This window comes from Lethenteron reissneri, chromosome 30 (genome assembly GCF_015708825.2).
Source record: "Lethenteron reissneri isolate LAM-NWPU_2019-01 chromosome 30, ASM1570882v1, whole genome shotgun sequence".
Classification (NCBI taxonomy): Eukaryota; Metazoa; Chordata; class Hyperoartia; order Petromyzontiformes; family Petromyzontidae; genus Lethenteron; species Lethenteron reissneri.
This window is the reverse complement of record NC_083808.1, coordinates 9,030,850-9,057,268: the sequence shown is the minus strand read 5'-3', so window position 1 is coordinate 9,057,268 and position 26,419 is coordinate 9,030,850. Positions and strand designations below refer to the sequence as shown.

The 26,419-nt window shown below is 40.8% G+C and overlaps 1 protein-coding gene across 4 annotated transcripts; it reads right to left on the bottom strand.

The window, feature by feature from the left end:
- Positions 1–2: 2 nt before the first annotated feature.
- Positions 3–25,899, bottom strand: LOC133349503 (membrane cofactor protein-like). 4 transcript variants are annotated; one of them, XM_061563020.1, is made up of 15 exons: positions 25,722–25,899; positions 23,682–23,761; positions 22,433–22,615; positions 21,774–21,864; positions 20,456–20,538; positions 19,665–19,841; positions 18,797–18,976; positions 13,887–14,063; positions 12,448–12,627; positions 11,709–11,750; positions 10,336–10,509; positions 7,940–7,966; positions 6,656–6,746; positions 4,996–5,089; positions 3–3,681 (listed from the first exon to the last, which is right to left on the bottom strand). In XM_061563020.1, exons 2-14 carry the CDS (start codon positions 23,758–23,760, stop codon positions 5,017–5,019), a joined length of 1,557 nt encoding a protein of 518 aa, XP_061419004.1. In that variant the 5' UTR covers position 23,761; positions 25,722–25,899; the 3' UTR covers positions 3–3,681; positions 4,996–5,016. The 4 variants fall into 4 exon arrangements, with proteins under 4 accessions (XP_061419004.1, XP_061419005.1, XP_061419007.1 ...); XM_061563021.1 differs by lacking the exon at positions 4,996–5,089; XM_061563023.1 differs by lacking the exon at positions 12,448–12,627 and having other exon boundaries at positions 25,722–25,898.
- Between the last annotated feature and the right edge of the window lie 520 nt (positions 25,900–26,419).

Below are 26,419 nucleotides of genomic sequence, written 5' to 3'. Positions count from 1 at the left end.
GAATGCCACGTGTAAGCGTCACTTTAATACAAACTTAACACAAGCAGAGCAAGGCAACGAACGACAGATATCACGTGATGTCTTTAATGCTGTCCAGTACAAAGGCAGGCAGCAAAACCTATGGTACATCTTCTCCAAAGCATTGTGCTGTTAGCAATTATCACTAAACAAATGTATTTATTGCCAGTGTTTTATGGATTTAGGTCATGAAAACCACCAGCAACCGCCAGCAATTGAGGCCCCAATTTTGGCAGTATTTATTATAAAAGCTCAACAGGTTAAACACACAAGTACTCGCAAACAGTGCCCAAACGTCACCCTTCAACACTGCGCTTCGACCCAAAACCCCATCATCACGAGCTTCACTGCAAATCTACGCATTCACAAGTTGTTGGAACCGTTCTCAGTTTACATGCAGTTCTTTGTTTTTAATTTATATGGACTCTTAATAATTTTCAAAGGCATTTCCTCCGATGTCTATTGAAACAAGATTTGTTTATTATACCCTTCATATCGCCCCTTGTAGGCAAGTTGTCACTTATTTATTTAACTTTGAGTATCCATCATTTCCTTTATAAAATAAATGCCTTTAAAAAGTTCATAATATTGACACTATTATCACCTGATTTGTGATCAGCACTGTCTTAGAAATGCATTTGAATAACCTTACTGCACATATATCCAAGCAGAATTAAGAGGGGAATATGTATAGGACCCAAGTCTGAATCTAAGCACAGGTCCAAATCTTAACTTTCTTTTCAGTGCCAACACCATTATAGCTAACACTGAAAAACTAACTTGCGTTCTCGTAAGTAAAACAGCAGCCAAACATCGAAAAAAAAATCGAGCAACATGTCAATACAAATCATTCATCTGCCTATGATTACAAGCTATCTTAATATAGTGCTACAACTACAGTGCTCAGTAGATTACATTTTAAGAAATCAATTACCAGATTCCAACTTTACCAATCCTATACAAAGCAATTAAGTGGTTTCACTGTATCCACTCAAATGTCTGGCTTGTGCCAAACAGATCACATTTCCTCTGCAGGCAAACCACCATTTCCAGTCATCACACGCGGCACGACAGTTCAACACCACAATACACGGTGCAATAGCCACATTATAAACACACACAGTTAGCAGTCATGAAACATTGCGCACTATAACCACACGTCCTACAATTGTGATGAAATCGTACGATTTCACGTAATAAAAAAAGTATCCCAAGGCAATTAATTTTTATTTACAGTCTTTGTGAATGCTATTCCATTGGTTTTTTTGCACAGCTGGAAGAAAATGTTTGGAGAGAAGCAGAGTGGCCTGTCAGGGAAACGCAGAATCCATTTAACTCCTGTGGCACTTTCCAGAGGGCCGAGTCAAATGTTATTTTTGGGGTTGGGAGACGGAGGTGGGTATGACGATTTCCACCTTTCCAAATGAAGTAATTTGGGAGTATACTGAGACATTTGGCAATTTAAGTCTGCACAAACCACTGATATTAGCCGTTAAAATTAAGACGGCAAACCCCGCTTGCAGAAGCATTTATAAAGGACGTTGTTAGAACGTCTTGTCGCAGATAACGTGCTTGTCATTTATAAGTGTGGTTTTCTGAGGTAGGCTGCATACTGAGCATTTCTTTATATAATTAATCAGCCACCTGGGGATCAAACCAAACATCGTTGGTGTTTGGAGGAGCCTGGGACCAACTTTAGTCGGCACTGATTCTTCGTAATGTGCTCAACCGGAGTCAGAAGATGTAAAGGCAAACAAAATACAAAGTGCGCAAATGAGGCACGATTACCTCGATTGTGTGTGGTAAAAGCAAGAGAAAATAAATGCTCAATACACAGCTTGACAATTGGATTGGCTCAACGGTGAAAGGGCTTTCTAATTAGATTCATAACATTTAAATTAAAAAGTAATTACGTATTTGCTGTAATCTTGTATTTGGATAAGTGTTCGTGGCCATTGGCATCGTCAGCAAAAGTTGTTTATTTCACCAGAACTGTGCAAAAGTACTGATGGAGAGGCAAACAGCCATGCGCGCAAGGCCAACTGACATGCCAACAGCACATTGGGAGTGATTGCTCTAAATCTACATCAAGGATGGGAAACAAGAGGGAATACTCACTGTAATGAAACGTGATTTTTTTATATATATAATACGACAGGCAACATAGGAAAAGCAGAGTACTTATTATACATGTCCACAATCACTTAAGCAAATACCACAGTCGGGACTGCAAGCAGGTCGTACATTGCAGCATTAACATGCACCACTAGTGGTGATAACTGTTACTCAAACAACCCTCACATGCTGTTCGGCTTTCAAAAAGGACGTTGTAATTCTTAAATTTTTACAGAATTCATTTTGTTTTGGAAACTTACATCCTCAGAAATTACGGTGATTTGTGGTGGTTAAGATGCAATACAAATGTGTTTATATAAGGATTAGGAATGAGTTCCTACTCGCTTTAGGCACAAAGCTAAGGTTACAGAATGGAAATACAAACATTGTTTTATTAAGATTGTAAGAGCTAAGGATATATACAAGATCAGGGCCAATTTCTCAGGAATGATACAATTTCCAGCAAAATGTATTTTAATTGCACACATTTATTGGCATTTACTGAACCTAATTTACTTTCTTTTTCCAATTATCCCTTGGTCTAAACCAAGTTCCAATCAGGCACGAGTTCCACACCTAATTACAGCGAGTCATCGTCCAAACCGCTCCTGTACATTTCAAGTCAGGTAACTGTTGTGGTCAAATGTAAGATGGGATTCGTCCCTCCATAACTCAGCCAATGCTTTTTCCAGAAGCGTTTTATTTTTATCTGAAGGTGGGAGTAAGGGTTTAAGTAGACTGGCGGCATCATCATCACCTGCGGGGGGTCCAACAACTAAAAATCCGAAACACATTTCTTTGGCTTAAAAAAAAAAGCGGCCGAGCAGACACCAAAATCTTGCCGATGTTTATCGAATGCATCATTGCATAAACAAATGCGTGCTGGTCCCAGAATCTGAATTCAAACTGGCACACGCGTATGTGCCGGTTGGGTGGGATGTTCCCATGCCAGGGTGGGTAAGGGTTTTCCAATGGATAAAGCTGGTATGAGGTAATAACAATTGGCGTAGAAGCTTGCGCCAACAAGACAATGCAATGCCAGGTTGATGGTCGTGATGGGCAAAGCAGAGGGGGGGTTGTTTTGTAAAGGCCCAAGGCAACACAACAGTTATTTAGAGCGATTATAAAAAGGTGCTTCAATTAAATACTATATGGTGCTGGTAACAATAGAAATGCTCTCCAATTCACCACATTTTAGAAAATTCTTTTTTTTTTACTTTTAAAGAAATGGGCGCATCACAAGCAGCTTTAGCAGTCAAAAATAACATTATTTTATGGACAAGTGCATTCTTAAATTACCTTTACCAAATAAAGTTGGTTTTATTTTACAATACTGATTAAATAAGGCTTTCAGTGCTAAAATCATTTAGAAGGCAAGATTTGTATCCACAAGTTCCGCTTACATCTGCTGAACAAATAACATTAAATAAGACCAATGTGAAAAATAAGAACCCTATTCAGTCCTTATATTAATATTCATTTTCTTTACTATACAAAGGTCTTCATTCCAGATCTGTAGAAGATGTTTTTTTCAGAACACGCATTCATCTGTTGGATTGAGAAGAGGCAATACACGTGCAAACAGTACACGATTTAAATATTAAACACATGTATTACAAAATAAATGTTATTGCTCATTCACAAAGACAAAAAAACCCAGAAAAATAATTGTTGAAAATACGGCAATAAAATAAATTCCCATTAGATTAAGCCAATTGATACCTATTGTCCTCTTTGCAAGGCAGGGTGATTGTAATTGTGCAGGGACTGGCTTATTTTCTAGACAAGTTTACCTTTACAGCAGGCAGTGTGCTTGGTATGTGGTTAATAAGCAAAGTGACCATCGCGGGTTCTTGCTGGGCTACCCAGCAGCCTAATTTCACACGAACATTCCTTAAGCCTCGGCTTATTTGATTGGCAATAATGTAATGGGCTTCACCATGCAATTAGCACACATTCATATTTCCCAGACTTGACCATCCTCTCAAGTGAATATTTCACTGGGCTTTGCTCGGTTTGAATCGTTTTTCTTTTACGTGTATCAACATTATAACATTAACATCTGCATCCTGCCATGCATTGTCAGAATTAAAGACCAATTTCTTACATTTAATGTCTTTCTTTACATGTGTTTTATCATAACTCTTTATTAATTTGAATACATTTTCACCTATACCAATCTTAATTGCATGCCTCCGCAAAGAAATGTCCACTTACAATACTGTAGAATTATACGTGCAAACCCACATAAGTCACTTCAATAATGAAATTAAGATTTCAAGCAAATTTTATATTAATAATCCTTTAATCTAACCCTTCAATATAAAAATGTCAAAATTAAATATTTAAAGTAATTCCTCATTACAATCAGTATGATTCTCAGTTGAAATTGGGCAGAGATTAACAATTTGCAACCGTTCATAAAGATCACACGCATAGTCACATGCATTCATAACAGTAACCAGAAGAGCTTTTGTGGGTTAGATAGCGTGAATATATAAATGTGTCGTTAAAACCCGCCACCACCCGACACAGCCAACTAGTAAGGGTTGTCACGTAAACAGAACATGCCAATTCGTCACGAGTACAGCACACACCGGTGTGTTGGAGGCCCTTGAAATGACAAGTGACTCAGAACACGAAAATTACATTACACAGTTTTGCCAGTTCCGATATACATGTACATTTTGCTCTAGTTCTCGACAGGTGTGGCTCAAACGCTTGGTGACGGATATTGTTTGTGGGCCGTTTCTAAATGGGAGACCTCAAATGCTCGTGAGACGTTTCTGGTGTGAAGTCAAAGGCCCCATATAAGCCGTGGGTTTCTAACCCCTGCTCTAACACAACGCACTCGGCGGTTACCTGCATGCTCCGTGTGATCTCTCATGCATCGTTTGGCTTGAACGACATAGGATCATTAAGAGGGATTTCGTTTTCATTCTTCCTAGGTTCATTTCTGAGTCACAAATAAACAGCAATTCAGCTAAGAGGGAAATATCCATGTGAGAAGGAAACAACTCCATAAATCACTGCTACAGCTACAAGTTCCCATTCTATCTCTCCGCCTCCATAATAAGTAATATTTTAAAAAAACTTTTTTTAAACACGCTTTAATGAAATGTACCGTACTAGCAATGGAAGAACTCTACGACTCCAGGAAGCGGCCCCGAAGCTTGCCATAAACGGAAGGGACCGTGGTGATTTACAGCCAACGTCAGTTGACCGTGGACAATTAGAGCAAAGCCGAAACATAACCTCTAAAAAATAATGTTTTAAATATATGTTTATTTTTATTTTTATGATAGAATATAGTGGTGTCATCAGTATGACATAAGTATACCAAGTTTGCAGTCGATACCACATTGGGAAGTGGGTTAAAACTGAGTTAGAAAATTTGAGGATACAACAACAGAGTGAGTTAATAAAAAGCGTGTCATAAAAATCAAAGCACCTCCAAGTGAAGAGTGTAGGGAGGCACTCATTTCCACAAGCAGTCATGAGACAACGGTGGAAATGTTAACACTCATTTAGGGGAGATGGGCATCTCCATTTGATAACAAAGGATGACTTTTCACGCGGTACTCTTTTATCAAAATGTATAGAACAAGGCGATTCTACTCCTGACCAGGCATTAAACTCGTGACCTTCTGGTTATATGTGAAGCATTGTAAACACAGTGCCGGCTGGCCAAATCTTCTCAGAGTAAACTATACGTTCTGTTGCGTTAATGACAATATCAGGCTCTGCACCACTCTCAACTGGGACCCATGAACCTCCAAGGAAGCACAATGCCCATCAGGGCAATGTGAAATGCCAAGAGACCAATTAAGGATAAGCAAAAGGGTGGTCGTGACAGGATAAAAAGGTTGTTTGGTTAATCTCCTGAGTTGCATACCAGCCCATCCTCCACTAGCCTGGCAACAAATATTAAAAGCAATAATGCAATATTAATGCACACCACTTTGTATATATGCTGGCTTAAAGCCTCCAAATGCCATGTCAATCATGGGGGTTGTTTAACTGTACCTCACCTTGCCAATCAATCAGTGTCATTTGGTCAAAGGCCAACATCGCCAGTGAACAAAATGTGATCTTGGGTTGCTCGGTTCATAGGACAATGTGCAAACCACTGTTACACAAAAGCAATACTAAATTATATTTCGGGAAATTCCTTGAGATGGCCAGATAATATCAATACATGGGTGGTTGTCAGAAATATGTTGCATAACTTCCAATGCACAGGATACCTTGTAAGAGACGTTTCACGGTGTGGGTCACATCATATTTCCAGAGAAACTAAAACTGTAGCTACCCACATGGCAAGGGATGGCTGTGTGATTTACGCCTTCTAAAATAATAGTATCAGCGAGTAAATTCAGAGCCTGTCCTTTTTTATTGAGGTTAATGTAAACCAAATGAGATTATTGTTTTTGCTTAAGAGGTAATTCACATTTAAAAGATGAAGCTTTTATCAACAGCCAAGTGCAGCAAAAAAATAAGAATGGCATAATTTCGTACTTACATGGTTTTGCTTCCACTTGGTGCAAAACACGCAATTTTCTTGTAGAATGCAAATGCAACAATCGCACCAATGAGGGCTACAATAATAATAACTGAAAAACAAACCACAACATTAAAATGTTTAACAGCTTGTATATTTGTTTTTATCTGAAGAAACCACCCACCCCCCAAACTAGACAACCACTTGGGTTTCTGGTCATGTTCCCGGCACGTGACGAGCAGCTTGTGTGCGTGTGCACCAATGTGTACGCCGTGACAGAATATGTTCACCTCATTCATGTGGCCGCGTGGTTATTGGGCGGGTTTTTTTCTACGTTATTTAAATGTTTATTCTGTTTTTACTTAAGTTGAAAGGCATAAATCTTATATTGGTCAATATCTACTGCCAACCCAACCACTGTTGAATAATCTTATCTAAGTGGTACTGGTACAGCTCTTCATCAGTCCCCACTGTGCTGGTCGAGGGGGTTAAGTGATCAAACTTCATCAGGGCGCCTAGTGCACATTAGGTGAAGGTGGAGAGCATAGATAGACATGGCAGCACAGAAGCGTACTACACTATATCCAAGTGGCAATCGGTTTGAATAGGACTTTAATTGAAAATGTTAGCCAAGTACAATATAAGAGGGATGGTTGGACAAATGGAACAGGATTACAATTGAGTCAATGTATCCGTCGATTTACGAACAATCGACTTACGAATTTTCGCGTAAACGCAATTGACAAATTACAGACACTTTTTGATTAACCAAATGTAATTTCACCCGGCACGCGCCATGAGATCATCAAAGAAGAAGCACCCAGGAGGCTGCGTCATCCATCCGCGACAGCGTCATGGTCTCGCCGCAGTGCAACAGTCACACCCCCACATCACTTTTACAGGCATTCCGACATGCGGATATTTTGCAGTTCCCTGAAAATGTAGAATTTTAGTTTTAAATTAATTATGATTTAATCGTTGTAATATCCTATTAACGAAATTTCGCTTTATGAGCGTTTTTTTTTTTACATCCCTTTCATATATCGAGGGATACCTGTATAAGTAAAATGTATGCAAAAATGTCTAGAACTATAGAAAAACAATGGTTCCCTCTGTACCAAAGTCTCTGTACATATAATGGTGTCCATGGACATCTATACAACATGCTTTTCCGTGCAAAAATCTTTCCATCACATTCTCTCCTTGCGGCTCAAATGTTGTTAAAAATTGACATGAATTTTTTTTAATCAGCTCGTTTGATTGCACTGCTGTTTGTTTTGTGGTGTTAATTATAAAATTACTTACCAGGGACAACAACGCAAGTAGCTCCAACTGTAAAGAAAACAGCAAAAAAATGGACAGTTATTTCAAATTATGTAGAACTCAATCATTTATACTTTCTGCGTATATATTTTCATAAATCTATGACAAGACTGTGCCTGGCACCCACGAGAGCATGGTAAAGGAACATGTACGACTCATGCACATTTTATAACCGTTTTAAAGGATTGAAAAAAAAATGCTCAGGAAAATACAGGGTTCTCTTACTTGATGGCAAATGTATACAAAGGACACTCCAGTCAGGGCCCATTTGTAGTAAAAAAAACACTATTCCCCATTCATACTCTTGGGTTATCCCAACGTTGTTGTCCTGTCATACAAAAACAGTGATATTTCTCCAGACACATTTTATATCATATAACCATATTCTATTTTTCGATTTAAAGCTTTCATGACTGCAGGGATTAATCTTCTTGGTTCTTTCGGTAAAGTCGTCCTCAGGCTGCTTGCGTTGTGGCCGAAACGTCGTGAGAATTATTTATTAGGTTGAACCATATTCTACATACCTACATGAACTTCAGTGCACTTTGTGCAGCAGTCAACCTACTCATCCATCCAGCCATAAGACTTCCTTTGGAAGCTTCCTCAACGCAGTGAATGTGGCAATGTTCAATTCTTTCGCCGATGCATAGTGACTTTCCCCAAGCTAATTTTGAGGGTACAGGTGGAAGTCATATGGACTGGTCAATATTAGTTCCATCACCCAGATCAACCTAAAAATCATTTGATAGGGAATAAACCTGGGTTTCTCCCATAGGGTGGTGTTATGCCGTCACGTATAAGGCAACACACCCACGTAACAAGAATACTATTTACTCTGGAAAGCCTTGTTGAGTAACAAGCCCTTCAAGCAGGATTTGAGTGTGAAATTATCCAGAGGTCAAAAACCCTACTTGCTGTATCAGTCATCTACTGACAACCATGAAGAAATGCAGGTTGGGAGTGCCATCAAGATTAATTCCAAAAGGTCGTGGTGGATTTGAGGCGTGCGCACCATGTGGGTATATACGTCAGACGGTGAGGAAATATTTTTATCAAGTTTTTTTACCAAGTAAAGCCCACTGAGCTATATTATTATTTTTCAGAAACAACCTGGCCCCAAATCGTGGCTCAACTAAGTGCCTCATCATGTGGAAATTTATAGCGGCCAAATACTCTAAAGGCAAGTTTCTAAATGTGGAAGGAAAAACCGGAGGACCCGGAGAAAAATCCACAAAATGACAGGGAGAACATGAAAACTCCAAATATACATGCGTCATGGACATGCAAACTCCAAATATAAAAGACGTCAGGGTCGGGATCGAACCGACGACCTCCTGCAAACCAGGCGAGGAAGATAACATCTCGCCACCGTGCAAATAATATAATGGGATGAATCTGAATCCATATTTGCAACTTTCATAGAATTCACCAAATCCAAATCTGTAGGCCGAATTAGAAACCCAATTTGTGCTGCCAGTAGCCAGTGTCTGTTGGTGGGAGAGCGAGCATATGAGCACACCTCTTGACAGCACCTCCCACCAAATACAAGTGTAATGTTGGAGACACAGCAAATATACAGTTCAAAAGCACTGCAATATGTTTATGCATGCAATTCAAATACAACAGAATACTTCATGCCGTATATTAAATAAGCCATGACCAATCCACCGCTGAAAGCCTAAAATGCTTACTATAATCTGGCAACATCTACAACCAGATTGCTTAGAGACCTGGGAATGAAGGGCCAGAGCCAGCGTTCGGCAATCAGAGCTGTATCGGAGGCGGCAGAAGGCAGCAGTCAGTGGCTCTGGATGAAGACGAAAGACCCCAGCTGGGCCCCAAAGTGAGAGGGTCAGGAGGTATGTAGTCAACAATGCTCGACTCAGGGAGGAGGACACCCCTGCCATGCATAGTCCCATGGGATGTTGGCTATCAACAACAAGGCAACTCCTATGACTAATTGGGAATGGGACGCAAGCGTAGGATTGATCACCCTTTCGCTGGCCGCCTTTGGGGAGGGTGTATAGTATGAAAGGTCGAAACACCCTAGGAACCAAAGGTTCACTACTGACGATACGCTCCCCAAATTTCACCAGGCTCACTGTTCATGAACTCTTGGAAGTGCTTGCACAAAGGATAGTAACATCTCATCCTGTGTTCTTTGGAATCTGAGACTAAGGCAGGTGTCATGGTTGTTAACAAGGTGAGAGTTAAAAACAGATATCATGGTGCTTGCAAGGAACAGCCCACACTCGCTTTTCTCACAGCTGCTGGAGCACAATATCAGCACAAGAGAGTGGAGAGATGCATCCGGGCAGGCTTTTGGACAAGGCTGAAATGTGATATACATCATGTTCCGGGCCACCGCATATACTTACACGCACAGTCAGGCGAATGTGACCACTTCCCGTTCTGTTGGCAAGTAATTTCAGAGTTAACTGGAAAGCAACATGTCTTGCACTTGTACGAGAATCTATATCCACAGGCATATGTAGGCTTGTCTTTGTCATGTCCTTCTCTGTCTTCAATCGCAGGGGGTCGTTCACACGAACCTGAAAACATAAAAACGTGTAAATATAAACAGTGATAATGGAATGAGCTGGAAGTGTTTGTGCGAAGCCTAACCTGAAATGGTTTACTCCAGATAAGGCATCCTCCTTGTAATGTGTTATTTTAACCTGCTGTCACAAGTAAAGCCCCATTGTGGTACTGCAAATCTTAGGATAAGCACTGAGAGTTCTTCTAAAATAGAAGGCACGATTTCAAAACTTTTAATTAAGTGGACTGTAATATAGTATACCGATGCAATAAAATATGTAGACTTCAGCAATGGAATTTCGAAGCGAGGCTCAATTTCAGATTAGATTTGTCTCTCGTGGATGTCCCATTGCTAAAATAAGCACAGAAACATCATCCACTGGTGGAGTAAATAAGGGCTGCTGCGGATAAGGAAATACGATGTAATATACAATATATGATTTACGATAAATGTATCATACCGTTTTGCCAAATATTGTTACTGTATATGATTATTATTGCTAAATTTATATGTATTACGTATTATATTTCCCAACAAAATGTATGAAATAAACTCAATAATTAGTCGTGAATAGCCATAAGAGAGAATGGGGATTATAAGTAATAATTTTCACATTTCATGTAATTGTTTAATTAGTTTACTTGTAACTGACAGCGTCTGCGTTATAGATAAGCAGGCAATACACGTATAAATCTATATAATACATTTTCTTCATACATCTGTTTCTTTAAAGTATAAGATAAAACTTACACAACCCATCGGCCTGACAGCCTTCGGGGAGTGAATAATGCATCGATTCAATACAATAACAACTCTGGATGCGCGTTGTCAGTCTCATCAGCAGAGGCAGGCTTGCTTGAATATATGCTGGTGAACCCACATGATTTAGGCAAATACCCTCTTTAAATATGGGTCCGAGTTCACAATTCTTATGAACTGTACACTGCAGATATTAAAGTCGCAATGATTAATGACTTCTGAAAGCCTTAAGTTGAAGGATCTGCAGTTGAAGAGCATAAGTAAATTTTATGCATACTGGAAGTACAGAAAGATAAAAAAAACAATCAATCGTGTGAAATACAATTACAAAACTATGGGAAACAGATATCGCGATAATCGTCACATCTGATATCATATCATGCAAAATTATATCACGACAACACTAATATGAATCCAGAATCCGTGAAACCCAGAAAATGTGAAGTTTCTTACACTGAGACGAAACTTCCGTGCGCGGAAGAGATGTTGTTCTTACTGTGTAAAACAAAAACATTTGAGAATCACCACTGGATATTTTTTACAAAACATTCCATGTAGAAAAAATCCACATGAACACACAGAATCTCCCCAAAACATGCCAACGGCGAAAATTTTTCTCATACATCAGCGTCATTCATTCATCGTCATCATCATCACGATCCATGGGCAGATAGCTCGTAGGCGTCCACTCCACATTTTATCATTCTAATGTCTGACAGAATTCACCAAGTACCTGTTAATACTGTGCACATGAAGTGGTTTCACGTTGAAAAAAACGTTTAAAAAAAACTCAAAGATTCTATACACCTATTGATATGTACACACAGCAACTCAATTCTTGTTATTTTGTTAATAGTGCCTAAACAAACTTGAAAAGGAACGCATTGTTGCAGTCTGTGCAGCTCAACTCGATGTAAAAATTACAAGTTCAGCAATTCGGGATAAGCAGTGAACAATGCTCATCACGAAATGCAACTATCTCGTGCAATAACACAACTGGATTCTTTAGCATTTGAGTAAAGCGGAGGACGGGACACACCGCGAGGTAGAGCCCACGCTTGCTTTGATCAAAGCTGCTGCTGCAGCGCAATGTGATTGAGAGAGCAATGGAGCAGGTAGGTTTATGGACCAGGTAAAATGTGCTGCTACACAACCAACCATACATATGTTCCTGGCCACCACAAATACTTACACACACAGCGAGGTGAAGGTGACCACTGCCCATTGTTTTGGCAAGAAATTTCACCATTTCCCACCAGATGATAAGTGTCATCGCACATGTATGACACTTTGTCTCCATATGCATACAGAGTCTTCGCTTGTTCCTTTATTTTCCCATAGGTGACTGTGGCTGGAGGGCCACATGTGACCGCTGCATGGCACGTGGAAATATAAATAGTAAAAATGCAAAATGGTTTGGAGTATTCCAAATAATCAGATCCTCCTTGAGAAATATCACAGTGCTTAGCTACGTTGTTGCAATCTTAGGTGACATGTATGGTCATGTTTTGGTGAGCATCAAGATGTATTCTCAAACAGAAGCCAATGTTTCAATATATAAACTCGAATGAGAGCTTTGTGATCTTGGTACAGTGAACCCTTAAAATTTCGTGGGCGACGTTTCTGGAGAATGGCATGAATATTAAATTCACCAATATTCATACTCAAAGCTTGAGGAAAACAGGGTTAGGGGCATAAACAGATATAGTTCAAATGTAAATATATAAGCAATGTTTATATATTATTGAAAACACTATAGGATTAGTATTTAACTTGTGGTCTTTATGGTTGTTGCCATCATATCCGCAGACTCAGCTTCCCCAGCCTCCCACTTCCAGCCCCGCCCCGCTTCGCGTTCTCTCTCTCCCGAGCGCTGATGACGGACGCTTGTGTTGCGCCCGAAACGTCGTGATTTATTTTTATCTTCTACCCACGTGACTTTACCGAAAGAACCAGAGAGTACGGATTCCTACAGTTTTCTCATCTAGATCAAATCTAGATTTAAGTTACCTTTAATAATTATGAACAGAAACAATTAAACGTGCAAATATCAATGGATAAATTACTATTTAAAGCTTTCGTGACTGCAGGGATTCATCTTCTTGGTTCTTTCGGTAAAGTCACTTTACCGAAAGAATTTGCAGATGTGTGGCTAATGTGCAAAAGCAATTATAAAAATCGCGAATATTAATGGTTTACTGTATATCGGTGCACATTGGACTTTGATGCAATTCAACTCATCATCCCAGAATCCACTCTGGGTTTGTTAAAATAGGGAGCTATCATTTTCAGCTCAAACATTGTCAGTTTAGCAAGATCACTGCAAATTTAATGGAGTAACAAAACTCGCGCAAAAACTTTCAATTCTTTGCAATTAGATGTATTAGCTGATGAATAGACATGGAGTTCATCATTGATAGGGATGGATTTCCGATTTATTTTAATCTGGCCCAGTTACAATATTTTGGATTCAGGTTTCAGGTTAGCGCAGGTTTCTCATATGGCACGGTTGTTATATATAATGTACCGATTCAAAAATAAAATCTGAAAATGTCCTTTAAACATTTGTATTCTAAATTTCTTAACCCGAAACTCATCCCTAATAAGAGTTCACTCCTGTCGTTTACTTACATGCACACGTTGGAGGCTGTGTCCACTGATCTTTTGCCCTACAAGTAGCCGTTTCACTGCCCTCTAACCGATAGCCTTCGCGACATTTGTAGGACACCGAGTCACCGATGGCATACTCCGACTTCGGTTGCACCACGTCACCATTGCCAATCAGCGGAGGGTTGCGGCAGCCAGTAACTGCAGCAGAGAAAACGGTTCATACTTTATTTCTGGCCTTTCTTCCACTCCTGGCTCTACCTCCTGTTGATATTTTAAGTCCTCAATGTCAACTTCAGCTCTGTACGTAAAAAAAGGTTTCCTATGATTGACCCATTAAAGCCAGCGCTCTAATACACGGAGGGGAAGGTCTTTTTTCCCATGCAGGTTGAGACCATCACACACTGATATAAATTTTAAATGCACTACTTATGGCAATCACGTTTAACTCACCCCAGTGTTACTGCCAGATAATCACAGACAACACTGAATGCAGCGATCTCTGTTTCATCATCTTAAGCCATGCTATAGCCACTGCTGAATGAAGGCTTTGCCATTTCTTATCCTCATTGCTCCTGCCATTTCATAATCAATCTTGCTTCTGTGCATGAACCGATCTCGTCACTCCATCTCTAGGGTCATAAGCCTCTCTAGTCATGTTCCATCCTTTGGTTAGTATTGTCACCAGTCTCAAATGACAATCACGCCTTTTATTGAAGTGTCCTGGACAAGATAATAGTGTAAAGTGTAGCTTTTTTTACGAACCAGAAATGTGGACGAGAAACGACAAAGTAACACGGTTGGAAGCGTTTGCAATGTGGATATCGAAAAAGATGCAGAAAGAAAGCTTGATACAGAAGATGACCGAAAAATAGATTCTGACTGGCACCAATGAAAGAAGAGTGATAACACAAGCCATGAGGAACAAGATCTCGATTGGACACTGGTAGGAGAGTTAAATGAATACGGACGTTAAGAATGAATAATGGGAAAGAACCAGAGGTAGGCCAAGGATTGTGATTTTGGACCTGAAGGGTCATTTGTAGAAATAAAGACAGAACAGAGAATGGAGAAGATGCAACAAAGGACCTGCCATTAAGACAGAGTACCAAAGAAGAACAAGCTCAAGACAACTTAACAGTTAACATTGTGTTTTAAACGTTTGATCTCTGATCCATGTGTTCCTCTTCCTGTCTCTCAGCAGTTCCTAACATACATCTATCCATGATCCTGTATATGTCCAGCTATTGTTCCACGTTCTTTGTCGGTCCATTCTGGTGAATTTGTCAAGGCAGAAAATATGTACGGATTGAACATGTTCTTCTTAAGGCACACTGGTATGCTGCTTTCATTATAATTTTAGTTTGTTTCAAAAAGCGCTCCATTCTGTTTTTGCTCGTCTCTATTTAATTATTTTGAGCCATGTTTGATATGCCCTAGACATAGAAAACGGTTTTGTTTTCCAGTTGTGTCTCTCCAAAGATTGCGTGGTCAAAGTAATCACAATTTCAGCAAACCTGAGATGGTGAGTACTTTCAGTATTTATCTTTATGTTGTTGTTTCTCCAATCTCATATTTTAAATATATTCAGCTCACTGAACAATAACATTTATTTCAAATACGTGTTGTAATTGTGCTTATAGCGCACTGTAAGCAGAGTAATATGTGTAGCTATGGCAGTGGTTATTATTGTCATTAACGATGGAATACACTCGAGTATGATTACACCTCGCATGAGTGGTGTTGTGTTCCCATATTGGGCATCTTCACCAACCTACTACACTGACCAGCATGGTGAAGTATGATCAAAACACCCTCCTGCCTGTCACAAACCACAGCTCTGGATCCATCAGTTATGCTGCCAGGGTGGATATAGAAGTTGAGTGCTAAGAATCACGAGGTGTGAACAAAAGGCACATTTCAAGATATCATTACAGCTAAACACAAGACTAGCAGACTAGACGAGAGTTCAAGTCTGCTCGTTTAGTCCCCGGTTCCAATCGTCACTCACTACGTATTCTGTACTACCTACCAGAAAGTAAAAGACATTTTCCTGACCGAGCTTTCCAGCATGCTAGACCTCCATTCTCAGCAGTGATCGCGGCTTTATTGACACCAGTGACCTTAATTTCCCTGGCTCCTCGTTTGTGGAGTTCAATTATCAGCTTGACGATATCCTTACCTCCTACAATCAACTAATGGTTAATGACGGACCAACTCGCGTGTCAAATACGGGTTGACAGCACACTGGACCTAATAGTTGAGCCCAATTACAAATGTCAACTCAAATAACTTATAATTTCCAGTCTCTTAATCGTATAAAGGAGCATAAACCATCAAGGAAACTCCAGTCATCCTTGCAGCACTTTCAGATACGTTTCTGCAGCCGTCTAAAACGCTCCTCCTTCCGATATAAGGAAGCCACTGGTAGTATGCAATTTTTTATCTAGATTAAAAACTAATTTCTTTACAACTGCTAAAAATCATCCGGGCCGCGGCATTTCGTACGTTGGAGAGTGAAGGTGGAGGTAGAAAGTCAGAAAAATTGGAGTCAAGGAGAGTTTAAACGAGGGAGTGAATCGGGCATTTAGCAGCAATTAGGATGAGGGGACCAATTTTGTGAATATAGAAAAGGTGAAGGCAGCAAGTGTGGGTATTGGCAGAAACGTGGTTTGAGAAGAAAATATATCCACCTCATAGTTGTCCAAGCGCTCTAGAAAATCCTCAATTACTCTCATTTCTGATTGCTTGAACTACACCACATTCTTCTTGTTACGAATGGCTGCCGATGTAGATGCAGAGCAATAACTCCAATTTCACATCCAGGTGGCCAAGCCAGACAACTGCACCAGGAGCAGTGGAGTGTATCACTTATGTCTCCATCGTTGCAGAGGCGACATCACATTGAAGAGAAGCTACCAACATCCTCCACCGCTTTTGATTCAACATCTGACACCACAATAAACCTCAATCAACTTCACCTCAGCCGCAGACACGTCAATGACATGTTAGCATCCGTTAAAACCCTGCAGCACCCATTTCTCTCATGACACTCATGACAAGTGTAAGTCTAGGCAGCAGCTACTGCATCAAAGCACACCAACTGAAAACGATCTACTTGCACTCTGGACTTGATACTAGATGCATAACATACCGTCTTACCCAGTCAAGTTATCAACAAGCTCAACATGGCCTCACGTGCATCATACATAAATGAACGCATACATTTTGCAGAAAACCATCCGCGTTGACTCTGGTCCATGCTAAATGCCCTTCTCCATCACAATCATGAGACAACGTGGCGCAATCACCTGGGCGAGTCTTTAATCACTCTAAAAAATTCGATACATCTTTAAGGAGAATACCAGCATCACCTCCAGGGAATCTCTTTTGGCCTGTTATGATCAATCCCCAGCCATTTCTTCTCTCGCCCGTTATTCTATACTCTGCCCCTCCCACCTGTTACACCAAGGTTCTCAATCTTATTCTAAACTATAGAATAAATGTAATTTCATATGTTGCTAACGCCACCGACTAGTCAGTCTATTACTTCTATCACTTACACCGGCAAAATTGCCACTTCTCTTAAAGTAACCGAGCTCTGACTGAGGACACTGCAAACTAATGCTCTATTACCAAATTATCAACCATCTCCAAACTCCTGCAGTGCCTCACCCTTTTCCGAATTACATTACTTCATCCCCCAATTTCTGTCCCCTTCTGTCTACCACCCAGCCCACTCTACCGAGGACTGCTTTTGTCAAGACCACTGACATCATAGCCTTTAGAGCAATGATGGAACCAGAGTCGATAGTTGGCCTACAATATTTTAATTGAATGCTTATAATCCGATTTCGGGGCACAACTATACAGTGGGTCACCTAGTATCTTCGACTGAAGGTCCTATACCAAGGTTCGCAAGTCCTCAACCCGTCATCATATCCACTGCAGGTGTCCCCTCCTCTGGGATCGGTCCTGGATCCTTTATTTTTTAAATCTTCATCTCCCCAGTTGGTCGCCTCATTGATAGTCATGGCACAAACCACGATACCTATGCCAATGACACTCAATTATACTCCACTCTAATATTCACTTGAGGCCCACTGTACCTTGCAAATTGTAGCTCAACCTTACAACACTGGTTTTGGTCAAACCACCTCCTATTAAACTCCAACAAACCTATAGTTATTTTTCTAGCACGAGGCAACAGCATCACCTTCAACTCTACATTATCACTCGACAACCACGTCTTCAACACAATAAAGACATTGCCACCACCACCTCAGGGGCCTAGGGCACATTCGCCCAATTTTCCCACAGCAAACTCTTATTTTAGGATTGTACACACTCGCTTAAATTACTGCAACGCCATCCTTACCTCGGGACATCAGAAGTACACCTCAACAAACGATAGTAGCTCCAAAACAACTCGTCACGTGCGTTAGGTGTGGCCATATGGCTTCACTCAAATTTTGCACTGGTGACATCAAGGATACAGTATAAAATTGCTTTTGTGACACTGAGCTCTTTCAAGGTTTCCCCTGCCATACCTCTCCACACTTCTCACTTGATTGACTTTAGTAAACTAACATGACTAATAATAACTATCTGTCCATTGTACCTGCCATCTGGGATTCTCCCACTGCACATGCACAGAATGCAAACCTCACATGCCAAACTGTTCAAGGTTGGCATGTGAGGGACTTTGAGCCCTGTCCTGGCACCTCCCAAGTTCTCTCAATGCAACAATGCGTCCGATTCGGGAAATATTTGCGCACTCTAAATTGTTTATTATTAACAAAGCTCTGTTCTAGCAAATTCGTCAACCAATCACACACCTGTGCAATAACACATGTAACATGGCAACTGTTGTATTGTGGAGAAATAAAGGAAGAAATGTGACTGTTCTACTCAAAAGGAGCACAAGTACTTACAGACACATTTGACCGTGGCAGACCACTCGTTGTTCTCAGTGCACTGGATTTCACTTGGTTCAGCCTGATAGCCTGCTGAACATTGGTATCTTACAATATCTTTGTACTTATACACTTCTTTACGTTCACTCATCGCTTGGCCGTCGGTGATGTCCCATGGAGGTGTCGTGCACTTAACATCTTTTAAAGAAAGCATACGCGCGCACACACACAAATAATACAAATACATGAGCACACGAAATAAAATGTACTTTTCACCAGACACCTGGGACAATAGCTCTTAGTATGCACCTATTATTGGCAGTATGGCACTCGAGGGAGTGATGTGGTCACGACCATAGATGCTTAGTATTTATTATATCACTCATTTTTAGCCATGTTGACCTAGGGGAGGACAAGATAGTTTCATATAGTGGCGCTTCATGGATAGAATCAAACTTCGGTGGTAAGGATTGTTGCGCTGTGTACTATCTACTATGCCACCACTCCCATGAATACATATAGAAAAGGCACCACAGAAGCTATTATTCGAACTAACCCGATGGGTGCAAGGAAAAACTCAGTGAAGCCCGATGCTCCAAAGCTAGAGGGACTTCCATTGGTCAGGAAGAGTACATTTTCTAAAGCAGAGTATGGGAAAAGGAGTCTCATATGTGGCTTTCCACCACCATGATTTTGTATGTTGACGCGAGAAAACTGGAATTCAGATTGACTTAAATGTGACGCAGGCTAACGAAAACATTGTTACATTTCAAATGCATTAAAAACTAAACTCTTGCTGGTTATTTACCAGCCTATATTCTAATCCATGTAACTGTAGATGCTTTCTAGCCAGTGAATGAGGCAAGGCGGCCATGTGGTCCCATACCTTTACAGATGGGCTTGGATGCAGACCATGTGCCACTCTCCAAGCAGTCCTGAAATGAGTTTCCTATAAGTGAGAAGCCAGCCTCACAACTATAAGTAACCCTTGATTGGTATTGATATTGGAGTGATAGCTGAAACACCAATTTCTCAGTAGCATCTATCTCAGGACACGAGACAGCTGTGAACAAAAATAAGAAATTGATGTGAACATTGCAGACAAAACAATTGCTTATTCAATTTTCAACGAAACACGCTAGGATTTTTGTATCAGAGCAGAATAATAAACATGATTTTTTAAAGGTCATGGGTTAATTTATTAAACTCAAAGGTTACATAAAAAGCATTAACACCAAAGTTAACGCGACCGAAAGTAAATTACAGCATGGACTTAATTTACAATCCTTGTGGCAGGTGGAAGATATTATTTGAATACAAATTGGAGGCCTACATTGCTTGATTTCTGAGTTCTTGCTTATATGGTGTAAGACGCAAAGGGAATACATACAAAATGGGTGCAATTAATCTGTTGATAAATAAGGATGGCAGAATGCTATGCCCAGCTTAAAGGAAGATGCTGCTCGTTTCGTATCTTTTAAGATGCTACATTCACCAAAACACTTTAAACTAATTGCTACTTGCCTCAAACATTATACAAGACTTCTCCTTAAACTGTTTATTTTTTACAACCAAGTAAAATTACACTTACATGCCTTTGGATTAAACTGTAATAACAGCCATCTTAAGTACAAATGCACGGGTGAACATAAAACAGCTGTAAATGGTATCACATACGCTGGCAATCTGGTGGATCCACTGGATTCCAAGTCCCATCAGCCATGCATGTAAGTTGGTATATTTTTCCTGTGAGCTCATACCTGCAGAACAACAAAACAGGAAACCATGCTCCAGGCCGCAAATGATGTGCATCCTGTTCACAAATTTTTATGCCTCAGAACAATTTTCTTTTGATATATTTTCCCAAACTTATCACAATTCTTTCCAGATTTGAAGTTTTAGTGACTGCAAGGATTCATACTCTTTGTTTTTTTCGGTAAAGTCACGTAGGTAAAAAATTTGAAATAAATGAAATTAAATAGAATGAAAACAACTCAAATTAAATGAAATCACGACGTTTCGGGTGCAACACAAGCGTCCTTCTTCAGGTGGAGACAATGTAGCGAAAGCACAACCGCTTCAGTGTGTCTCAGAGATGGCTGTGACGAGGAATTATATAGTCGCGGGGGGATGGTGGAGGGGAGGGCCATGGTGGGTGTGGGGGCGGGGTGTGGGCTGAGAGGCAAAGATGAGGCACCGGGGGTGTACTGGGAGGCAACGACTTGAGGCGAGACTGAGGCTTTGTGATGTAAATGGTGGAAGTAGATAAGCAAGCTAGGATTAAGCCGCATTTTGTTATGCTACGGGGGGTGGTAAATTAGAAATGTGTAGGCTAACAACACGTGGGGTTGAAACTGAAATGTGAAAGCTAAAAAACAGCGTGTGGTAATGGTGATGGTAGTGTGTGAAGCTGGGGGTAAACATACTGGGAAAATGGATATGGACATGAGAATAAATATAAACTGGCTGTCGAGCAGTAAACTGCACGGTAGCTAAAATTTGATGTATCATGTAATGGAATGAATAATCCATTCAGAGCTCTCACAGAGCAATGTAACCCTCCATGTTAGAAAACGGTTCACGAAAATGCATATTACAAAAGGTAAAATCCCTTCAATTGTCCCCTTGTCGACACAGTTGGGGGTGATGGTGTACTTTTCCATTCGCTCTGCTACTGAGAGTGAGACTAGTCACTACAGTAAAATTTCTATTTTTTATTCTGGGAGCCGAATTCTACCCAAATGAAGTATGGAAGCATATTTAGTTATGGTTTCCCGTAAAGTTATTGGTGATCGGTCTGTGACTAACAACTAACTCACTACACGTAGAGTAGTATAATCACAGCCGGCTGCCTGGATTCGAACCCAGAATCTAAGGTACCAGTTTAACAGGCAACTTTTTATAACACATTTTTTTAAATAAAAATCATGAAAATGGGATAGTCAATAAGATAACCAAGGCAAAGCAAATGTGCTGCAAAGAGTATAATACTCACCCAACATCACACGTATACGTAACGGTATCTCCGAAAAAGGTGCCGCCAGTGTAAGAGCCTTGGTCAATAGGTTTTGGAGAACATTGCTTACCTGTAATTATAAAAGAACTCGTATTAAGCAAGAATAAGACACATGCTTCATAGCAATCCCCATGAATCGATGTGGTTGTGTTGTGAAGTTCCAAGCAGACCATTTATACCAAAATTATTATGCGGTAATGCAAACTTCACAAGCTATAAAATAAACAAATGATACCGTTTTTGGAACAAAATATTTACTCGTTTTGATCCCGGCTTTACTTCCAATTTGCTGATGCACCCTTTTAATCCACACATTTCAAAAAGTAATCATTCAGTATGCAACATATAAGCACTATCATGCTTTGCTTTCATATGTGTTCATCAGCAAATACAACCAATCCATGCCACTGCTTCATGCACTCCCATGACTCCTGCTGCTTTTGTATAATCAGTATTAATCTGTAGCTCATACAAAACGTCTAACCATTCTGTTTTGGGGATTAAGCTCCACGTAGCTTATGCTCGTCAATGCTGGGCCTTATTCATTAATCCATGGTTGCACTGAAATCCTCCTGGTGTGGTAAAGTAGACCAGCAAGGGGTCGCCCGGGATATCAAGGTAAAATGAGCAATACTTACGCTCGCACCAATAGTTTAGCTCTTCCCAAGTCCCATTGGCCACGCACGTCAGACGTAATGAAGAGTTTCTTGATGGAGCATAACCAGAATTGCACTTGTACCGCACAAATTCATTCACAGGAAAAAATGTGTTCGTCGAATCGGGTCGTCCATTGTTTACTCTTGGTGGTGGTCCACATCCATCTGATGAAACAAACACACTATTAAATGTATGCATCTACATCACAATTAATCAATTAATTTAAAACATCAACTGCCAATACTTTGGCCACTCCGCAGTTTCATAGCTAAAAATCAGTGCAACTTACAAGGGTGCACATTCTGAAACGTGATTATATTATTAGCATGAGACACTTAGTGTAGCGCCATGAGACACATTCATAATGAGTCATGTTCACATTGCAGGTGGTCTCTGCATAGCACCAATGTGGTATTTATTTTATCAAAATTGAAGTTATGGATGTGCAGTAAACTCACAAATGAGATGATCATGAATTAAATTCTTAACCAAGCACTCTGCCACACCACTATCTAACCAGATTATTACAAATAGATCTTAATGTACTCACCAGGATCATACATATATGCACACTTACACTGAACTTATACAGAGCCACCACCCACAATAAATACATAACTGACCCAAAGTCTACACATTCCTTCAGGAGACTCTCAGATGAATGTTGAAACCAGTTAATTACCTGAAATACTCATTAAAATATATATATATATAGTCTTGTTTTCCACACTAAACACGTAGCGATTATCGGCACCGTATTCACACAAAATGGTCTATAAAATCGGGCTTCTCAAGGAAAGCTCTTCAGTGTTGAAACATTATTGAGGTGTTTTAGTTGAGCGGGGGCTCATTGGGATGGAGCACAGACGTAGTGATGACCTGAAAGGATTCCTGGCCACAGTTACTATCAATGGCGAGTGATATCTTTACTAGTCCCGGGCATCCCCTTCACCAACCCACACAGACCGTAATAGTGAAGTATGGTCAAACAATCTTCATGACCAGCATGGCATGACCATCTCACCCTGGATTAACAAAGGGGCTGTAAATGATTATAAATTGTACAAATTGTTACAATTTGAGCTATTTCCAATCAGGCCACACCCTAGCGCAGAAAACAAAGAGACAACTGTGTTCGTACATTAATTGGCCAAGATGTTTCATGCTGTCTATTTTATATATATGCACAAAATACAATTGAATGACTAGAATGGCAACAAAACCTCTTACCTTGTGCAGTGACATGTAGAGCTCCAAGAAGAATGCAAAATAGCATGGGAATAAGCATCTTTTGAAGATTAAGAATCATTCTAAAAATAAAATTAGAAAGGTCGCTCGTTAGTTTAAATACAAAATGTAAAAACATTATACACCTACCCATTTTGTCCTTAAACACAAGACCACTGAATACAGACTTTTGATTTGCATCTCTCTTTTGTTCCGCTGGTTAACAAGTACAGTAAAACTTCTCATAGGCAAACTTCAGTCAGCTGGTTTCAACCTTCTGGAGTCTCAGGTTGAAACCTGTGATGAGATGCAAAATGTCAAAACAGGTCCAGTTTGCTTTCTTAAATGATGTTCGATATTATTGGTCTGCTAAGCCAATAAGGCAGCAATGAGCAACCTAGACTAGCTTGTGGGCCACATTAACAGCCACATGGGCTGCAAACTTAAAATCGTGCTCGTGCACGCACATAAGCCTAAATATACTAGGCCACAATGGGAAACTCCATGGACCGCATGCGGTCTTGCAGGTTGCCCACCATTTGCAACAATGTCATGGACTAATATATATTTTCTATGTACTAAAGTAATCGTGGTTGTATCATAATGCAGTTTCACCAAGGTGATCCATTTAAGTAGACACTGCACTCGTTTACAATTACCCTCTTAATTTTTTTCTCAATTATCATTGAATGATGTAAACAAATCACACCGTCTATGTTGGGCAATTGTATCCAGAAAGTGTTGACTCAATAAGTGTGATGAGCTAGATTGGAGAGATGTCAAGGCTTTGAATTACAAAACCGAGTTCTCTAATTTATCCCTATTAAGGTATTGTAGTGGGGTCCCCCTATATAATAAGTGAGCATATAGACGCATCTGCATGCTGGACTTGTTTATTGTAATATACATGACAGGTTGTCTCTGTCACTGGCTTTAGTTTCAGTTCAACTTAAGTTCGGATTATTTATGATTAACATTACTTTGTTATCACTCTGCTGTTAGTGGTAACCAAGTACTTAACTGTTGCAATTACTCCTAAAGCATAGTTAATTATTTATTAATGGAAATTATAAAAGGCATTAATAAGGCCAATAAAATAGGTACTGCATTCTTTCACCAACCCACACCGATCAGTGTGGTGACGCATGGTCACGTTTCCAACCAATGTTAGTGCAGCCTAAACCAAACAATGCCGAGCTAAAGCCAGAATAAAAAAAAAAATTGGGACGTAAGTTGGTCTCGATGAATTGTAAAAGGAGAACCCCAAAGACGTATAAAAAAATCATTGTATGGCCCGCGAATGATGGTATAAATATCCAAATGGCCCTTGGCAGAAAAAAGGTTCCCCACCCCTGGTCGACATCAAACTTCAGCCCTACAAAGAAGGCGAGTCAGATGTCGAAATCTGCGCAGAGAGTTACAGGCTGCGAATCAGTGTGGGTAGGGGATCAGCAGAGAGCAGCAAAAACATAAATTGTAGTTCGTGTCAACTCCCCGCCTTTAAAACCCACACTGCGACCAGCGTGAGACTTGGCTAAGCAACCCACGGGGAAGCCCTCATCTAGCAGTGGATTGACACCACCACCATCATCATCAGCAGCAGCAATGAACTGCTGGACGAAGGTCCCCCCCAATGCCCCCGATGGCTGCAGCCACCCCCTCTGATCGTGGGATGTAACAACCCACCAAATACCGAGGCACGAAGCGATTCCATCGCTCCATCTCCTCGAGTCACACACTGCTCGGCAGAGGTCGCAAACGGGTTTTGATTCCTTACCCGTACCCGGCCGTACCCTACCCGTACCCGGCCGGGTACGGGTATCGGGTACCCGGTTGCGACCTCTGCTGCTCGGATACGATCATACTAGAATATGCTACGAACGATTCCACCACCGAAGTACACGAGTGTCAACATCGTAATGTCAACATCATAACAGCGCTAAAACGCTGACAACTTGCGACCTTAGCTGCGGGCACCATTAGGCCTCAACCCACCACCTCCCTGGCGTCTCGCGTCCGCCATCCCCTCCTCGCATCGCTCACCTCACGGTTGTCGCCGATGTGGCCGCGTTTGGAGGTCGCTTCGCCGCCCTTTCGCGACCGATGTTGACGGATGAACGCGCGGTGTTTTCTAGGGCGAGCCGACGCCCCAAGCGTCGTCTTTGGCGCTTGCGACAGCCCGGAAGGTGACGTCACTCCGCGGCGAGTGGGGTCTATCCGCACTAGCATTTACAACGGCCGGCGCGATTGGTTGTCATAGTTCGCATAGACGACCGGCGGAGAGCGATCGAATATGGTAGTCCGCATGGGCACCGAGCGCGTCGGGCGGGGTGACTCGAGGTCACGACAACAACGGAAGTGGTCGCCACCCAAAGGCAAGAAATGGGTCAGCAAGAGAGCCAATCAGCGCGCGGCTCGGGGAGCACGTGACACTTTGACGGGGGGGGGGGGCATCAGAATATTTATTTATATTATTGGTTCTTTCGGTAAAGTCACGTAGAAGGGAAATAATAAAATAAAAATTTCATTCCTTTATTATTTCCCTTCTTTTATTCTTTCCCTTCTACGTGACGTTACCGAAATAACCAATAATATGAATCCCTGCAGTCACGAAAGCTTTAAATCGAAATGTATGTATTTATACTGCAGTAAACCTGTCAACCCCTTACCAGTGCCAAGCTTATTACAGACCAATTCAGACCTATCACAAGGGAGAAACACAAGCAAATGAACAAATGTTT